General features: G+C 43.2%; 1 protein-coding gene across 1 annotated transcript in view; it reads right to left on the bottom strand.

Moving 5' to 3' along the window:
- Positions 1 to 277: 277 nt before the first annotated feature.
- Positions 278 to 6,535, bottom strand: part of kdm6a (lysine (K)-specific demethylase 6A) — a 42,137-nt gene continuing 35,879 nt past the window's right edge. Inside the window, exons 19-30 of the mRNA XM_041951529.1 lie at positions 4,767 to 4,896; positions 4,473 to 4,578; positions 3,643 to 3,848; positions 3,256 to 3,308; positions 3,081 to 3,155; positions 2,774 to 2,922; positions 2,574 to 2,688; positions 2,300 to 2,487; positions 1,960 to 2,101; positions 1,700 to 1,826; positions 1,418 to 1,588; positions 278 to 1,281 (exon numbers count right to left, since the gene is read on the bottom strand). Of these exons, the coding sequence (XP_041807463.1) occupies positions 1,255 to 1,281; positions 1,418 to 1,588; positions 1,700 to 1,826; positions 1,960 to 2,101; positions 2,300 to 2,487; positions 2,574 to 2,688; positions 2,774 to 2,922; positions 3,081 to 3,155; positions 3,256 to 3,308; positions 3,643 to 3,848; positions 4,473 to 4,578; positions 4,767 to 4,896 (1,489 nt within the window). The 3' untranslated portion in view covers positions 278 to 1,254. The remainder of the gene's footprint in view (positions 1,282 to 1,417; positions 1,589 to 1,699; positions 1,827 to 1,959; positions 2,102 to 2,299; positions 2,488 to 2,573; positions 2,689 to 2,773; positions 2,923 to 3,080; positions 3,156 to 3,255; positions 3,309 to 3,642; positions 3,849 to 4,472; positions 4,579 to 4,766; positions 4,897 to 6,535) is intronic.

Raw genomic sequence — 6,535 nt, 5'->3', positions numbered from 1 at the left:
GATTTTGTGCAATCAACATTTTTCTTGCAGTTCATCTCACAAAGAAAGACTAACGAATAAGATGAATAATACGACTGAGTAAGACCCGGAACAGCCTGTTTACTTCTGTGCATACTGTACTCAAAGCCCAGGCTTTACTAGGTGCAGTTATGCAGCTCACACTAAGGTGGCTGCGCTAGAAGACCAGCACTTAACAATGACCTGACTTCTGCTTGAATAAACAATAAAAAAAAGTGTTAAAAAAAACTCCTGAAAAAGTACAACAGAGCTGCAGATGTAAATAAAGACAGTTTTTGTTTATTGACTCATAAAACATCCTTCAAACAATAAACGCATTTCAAGGTCTCTGTACAATGCTTACTAAGTTTTATTTATATAGAAAACGTATGAGGGGCCGTGTTTAAAATCACAGGGCTCCTTCAAATTTAATGGCAGGTACTCTGGGAAAAAAATTACAGCATTCCATCGACAAATATTCTCAAGCAATAAATATGCATTTATAAATAGCGTAAATTTACATCACAATAAAAAACAAATTAAAGTTCACTCTTGTCTATGTGCAACCCTTTCTCTCTGTGACTTGGCTGTTTGTCTACAAATGATTTCCTCTCCCCCAACCAAAGTAACCAAAGACTCATCATAGTTCCAGCAACATAAAAGTTAACGCTTTAACCGATTTTAAAAAGAGGGGGAAATGTTGCAAAGAATCTGTCAATTAACTTCTCACAATACAAAACTTTTTTTTTAATCTTGTTTTCCTGACCGAGGATGTGCCTAACATAAAAAAGACCAGCTATGCAAATTACTCATGTCAGGGAGGGGAGAGAACAAAGCTCTTGTGACAACTCACAAACAGAATACAAAAATGGAAAAAGAAAACTATCCAGTCAGTAGTCTTTGTGGGACGATGTTGCCAGTTCAAACTTAATATGTACAAAATTTTAATTCATCATTTTTATGTGGGACTTTGTGTATTTTCTAGTGAAGTCCAGCTGGGCCAGCAGTAGAACAGTCTGGTCACGACGACAGGAGGAGCTGCCGCCCCCGTCAGTCCACTGGGGGCAGGCACACCACTCATGGCAGATTGCATAGACACACAGCTTTCACGCAGCTGCCTTATGGGATAGCTACAGAGCGCCGTTTGAGGACTGCCGGCTTACTTCCTGATTATCAGAAAACAAAAAAAACCTTTCCGGAGAGTTTCCAATGAAGTCCATTGTGGCTATAACTGTCCTCAGAGCAACAATGTTACCATCAGGAGGAGGAAGGCAGGGGAGTTGCCTGTAGAGAGATAAAGGAAGAACACACTGAGCTCTGCAGACAAACCTCATGGAACTTAGACATGAAGGTGGACATTGATGTTTGAGCTACTCTGGTAGCTACTAGCACTACTGGTGGGTTCATGCCAGATACTTACGAGTGTGAACTGGTCATAAACGTGCATGAGGTCCTCTATCTTGTACTGCTCTAGCACCACAAAGTTGTCCAGGTTAGTGCTCCCCCTACGGGCACAGTCCTGGCAGTGCACCACATACGTTTTCTTGCTGTTGCTCTCACTGGTTACAAACAGCAGGTTAAACACCTCCACCTAGGTACAAGAGGTAGACAAAAAGGGTGCAAATGTGTAAGCAAAGTTTAAAAGTATCATTAACACAACAGCAGAAAAGATCTAGGTGTTGTTTAGGAAAAATGTTGTTACCTCACAGATGCTGCAATAGTGTGCTGGTTCGTTCTGGGTCCTCCCGTGCCAGGCCAGCTCTTTCCCAGCAGCCAACAGCAGTTCTCGCTGCATCTGACACTGCTTCAGAGTCCGTAACAAACAATACCTACCACATACAAAGAAATGTTAGGTGGGTTCAGGATAACACAAAAAACAAAACGAACAGAACACACCCAGCAGCCCTGGCAGTCATACCACAAATGTGGTTTTATAATTGAAGAGAAACAGTGAGTCCTCACTTTATCATCTCAAAGAGCTTGTGATCTGACACTTTGATGTTCCTGGCCATGTTCCAGGACAGGTGGATCATGGGAACGATGGATTTGACACTCTGCAGTTTGTTCCACTCGTAACGCTCCACTGCCAGCTTGTACTGATGGGCTGCGGACAGAAAGCGAGAGGCACTCTTCATTTTCATCAGTGGACACTGGAGCTTTTATCCTGCGCTCAGGCAGCTGGACCTACCTGCACCTACAGCCTGTATTAAGTCTGAAGGGACGAGAATTTTATTTCAGCAGACATCACAGTAATGAGCATCATGAACACTTTCATAATGTCTAATTCCTTTGCTTTTCTCACCTGTGAGGGGTCCAACATTCCACGCAATATTGTTGCACCAGCCAATGGCCTGAACCCAGTGAATAGTGCCTGTGTTGAGCCACACCAAGTCCCCCGGACGCTGGATGAACCGATAAACAGGCACATTGGTCTCATACAGGTCCTCCAGGTTGGGCCACCAGGAACCCATTAGGAAGTTGATGTTGTTCCTGAAACAAAAAACACGCATTGCTGTCAGAGTCACCTCTGGCAAGTGGCTAAGAAACTAAGAAAGTTATCATTTCTGGTGACTCACTTTTCACAAAAGTCGTTGATGACACCCCAGTACGTTTCAGGAACAGCAAACCACTCACAGTCTCCAGGACCAATGTTGATGTTGACTGAACAGAAATTGTTGTTCTCTTGGTGACCTACAAAAGTGAAGAACATGATTACTAACAGAGTGAGCAAAATGAGTATGCAAACAACAAAGGGATTTGTTTTGTCCATGTATACCTGGTGTCCTGCTCCCTGGCACCTTCATGTAAAGCTGGACAGTGTTCATGCCCAGGATGGTGTGTCCTACATGACTGAGCAGGTTACCGGCTGACACCACCCTGGCAAAAGCTGGCAGTTTAGACAATTCCTGAAGCTGCTGTTTCCACCTGTATGGAGCAAAGGTTACAGGTTACTGTGTGACAGTAAAGGACGTGTTACTCCCTTTCCTTACTAAGGATAAAACACAACATAATGTGAGAAGATGGTTCATACAACCAGATATTTTGAGGGAAATGCAGTTGAACATGTTCAACCGTTCACTCACTTCTTTTCATCGGAAAGGTCGATATTGGTGCCAAATTTGATGTGTTTGAAAGGCCCCTTCCTGCGCCGCATCATACTGTCAGAGCATGACAGTGCAGTGGTTAGTAATAGACAACAAAAATGTACACATAGTACAATTTGAGATCTGAGGAGACACAAAGGCAAAGACAACTCACCTCTCTGAGGAACCTCCCTCTGCCTCCATCTCCTTCTTCTTCTCATTCTCCTCCTGTCCCAACAAATTAGCAACTTTTCCTTAAAACATATCTAAACATCAATTATTAAGTCACTACAGTGACAGGAACTCACAATACATTTCATGTACTATTCTGATATGAATAACAAGGATGCCTGGTAACATATTCATCAAAGTGCACTGGTATAAGATAGTGCTGATACACTCCATCTTTAATAAAATATTTAGCTAAAGTGTCCATGGTATCATGGGTATATCATTTGTTTTGTGAGAGACACACTGGTTAAACTTTCATTCGGCTGATGCACACTTCTTTTCAGCAATCCAGTATTAGTGTGTCTGTGGTGTGAATCCACCTCCCACTGACCCGTAGAGACTCCTGGAAGGAAGAGGCCTGGTACTGAGCATATTTGATGATGGTGGTGTGGGAGCGGCTGCTCTCGCAGCGCCACATCTTCTTGCTGCCACTGGGGTCCCAGTTCTCATCAGTGGGCTGAGCCAACTGGGTTCGCACCTCCACCGTATGGTCTGGGTTGGCCTCCACCAATGTCTTAGTAGAGAACAGGCCAAGATCTATGCGTGTGCAATGAAAAGAAACAGGAGCCAAGAAAGAAGAGCTGTTGGAATCAAGGCAAGCACTACATGGAAAAATTAATTTTCAATATTTTGTTAGCATTATCTACTGACTGAGGCAGAGCGAGGTGAGACACCGAGGAGTGAGAGGTTATTATTAATCTGCAGAAGGGTTAGAGGGAGTTCTTTGTCTGTTTTCTCTTATTGTAACTTGGGCTATACGCTAAGAAAATAAGCAGGGAACAATCTGTTAGGTTAGAGTATTACATAATAGTGCAGCAGGTCATTGTAACAGAAGAGCAGATGTTTGTAGTAACTAGTTTGCTCGACAGCAAACACATGCAGTTACATTTTCCACTTGCAGGTGGTGCTGTTGTCATTCATGTCAAATTCATCCACACACTCGCTCCTATGATTACAGAGACACACCCACAGAGCCATGTGAGCCTGGAGAACACACAAACATCCAGCTGCCCATGTCTCAGCTGCTGCCACTACCACAAGCAAAATCAAGTAACAGATAAATCAAACAAATTTCGACGTCTGAAAATCTAAAATTCAGTCTGCGGTCAGGGTCAGCAGAGTGAAGTGCATGTTGTGTGCATCTCTGGCACAGCCTCATACCTAGTTTGAGTGCTCCAGCCAGTCCTCTGATGACGGTGACCGGGTTGGTAGGGTTACTGCAGAACTGATGGAGAGGAGGGAAGAAGGCATCCCTCTTGTTTTCTAGCTGTTTATCAGAGAGGAGACACAGGAGCGGTCAGGGAAAGTGAATAGACTCAGGGCATATCAGGAGAATCAACACGTTAAAGAGGACCTCACGACAAGTGCTTGTGTTTAGTGCTGTAGCCAAGACACTGTTGCGCTAACATTGCCCACACATCATAAATACTTCTCCTACGGTGTGGCTACACATACATAGATACTGGGCGTCGGGGGATTGAGCTTGTCCTTTGGCAGTGGAGGAGAGGGTGCTCGAGGGGGTCGTGGTGGGGGACACTTGTCCAGCAGGATGCTGCTAGTCGACAGGCCGTTCTTCCCCAGGTTCCTGCAGCCAGAGAGTAGGTGAGAGAGAACAGTTAGATCAGCTCAGGTAGAAGCAAACTGTAAGTGACAAACAACAATAAATGTGCTACACAATGCTATTCAGTGTGGAGAAGAAAACAGTACAATTTAAAAACTACACTGCACAGCTAACCTCACCCCAACACAACACATTTCACTGAGCATAAACACACCTAACAAAACAAACAACGATATAACAGCTCAACATTTGGACAGATGAGATGTATTTCACAGAGTCAGACACCTGTCCCTGAAAGCAAGTTCAACAGCTGCGGTTAAAATTCAACTCTAAAATCACTAACCCTGAGATGGGAAATTCAGAGTTTTCAGGTTGAGAACAACTGATTGGGATTAGTTCAATCAACTCTGAGAATGTTCACTGTGAGCTAAGTGTGTGCATCGAAGAAAACCATCATCAATAGAGCTCTGATACTGTGATTGACGGTGGGTAAACAAAGAATCTGGCGGAGCTAGGAATACGAATGCATGCCAATGCAGACCTTAATAGCAGGAGTGGAGAAAGGAACATGTTACATTCAATTTTTAAATAGCCTATGTTACTTCAGCTGTACCCTCAGGGGGGAAAAATGCAGGTGGCAGCAACTGGTGATGAAAATATGGCTCAAGCAGATGAGACACACTTAACTTTGGACCTCTGAGTGTAAAGTCACAGTCTGACCCAGCAATAATAACTTGGGTGATTTGCAGTTGAAAAGGTGCCTAGATTCAAACTGACTGTAAATTTCACATTTGCTCAAAAGCATTTAATGACTTTATTTGAAGATGTGTACAACAGTCACTGAAATGCTGCCAATACACATTAAGACCACTTATGTCGCCTACAGTTACAAAAAACACTTTTAAACTATTTTTAGTCAAGTTTAAGACTCTTTAAGTCTATTCAGCTGTACCACAATCATCCTCACTGAGAAATAATCACATAATGTCCAACATTGTATGGTAACCATGGCTGGAATGTGCCATCAGTGCAATAAATCACTTGTCAGTGCAGGGAAACTGGTTGACAACCTTACAGCTACCTGAATCTCATAGAGGCACACCGTTATAAAGGAGAACAATGCATATGTTTAGTCTGAGCTCTGGATGAGTCCATAATGTCCAGAGATCACCGTCTCTGTCCTTACATTGATGACCGTCTGATTATAAAAGCAGTCATGTTAAAGATAGATATGCTAGTTACCTAAGGAATAACTGGATTTTGGTGTTTTACCATTTAAACTTCTGCCAATGAATGTGTTCAATATGGACTGAATGATATGAGACAGCCCTGCATGGGGACAGCCCCACCAGCACACAACCAAAGATGGACTCAAATCTGTGTCTGACATCAGCTCAGGGCTCATGCTGATACAGTGAAAGCAGGAACAACGCATGATGCGTAACTGCCACAAACATTCAGTGCCACACAATGTTGTCCTTTTCTATTGGCAATAGGCTGGTGTGAGCAGCATTTTGCACACATTTTGTTCAATAACACAGCTTCTGATTGGTTGACAGACTCAATTAAACTATTAGTGGTAATCTCAGCCTTAGCAACCAGTGCAGGGCTATGCAGCGGGACCCCATTTCTATAATAACTAAAATGAACATATGTAATTTGT

This window comes from Chelmon rostratus, chromosome 13 (assembly GCF_017976325.1).
Source record: "Chelmon rostratus isolate fCheRos1 chromosome 13, fCheRos1.pri, whole genome shotgun sequence".
Taxonomy (NCBI): Eukaryota; Metazoa; Chordata; class Actinopteri; order Chaetodontiformes; family Chaetodontidae; genus Chelmon; species Chelmon rostratus.
This window is presented reverse-complemented; position numbering and strand designations above follow the sequence as displayed.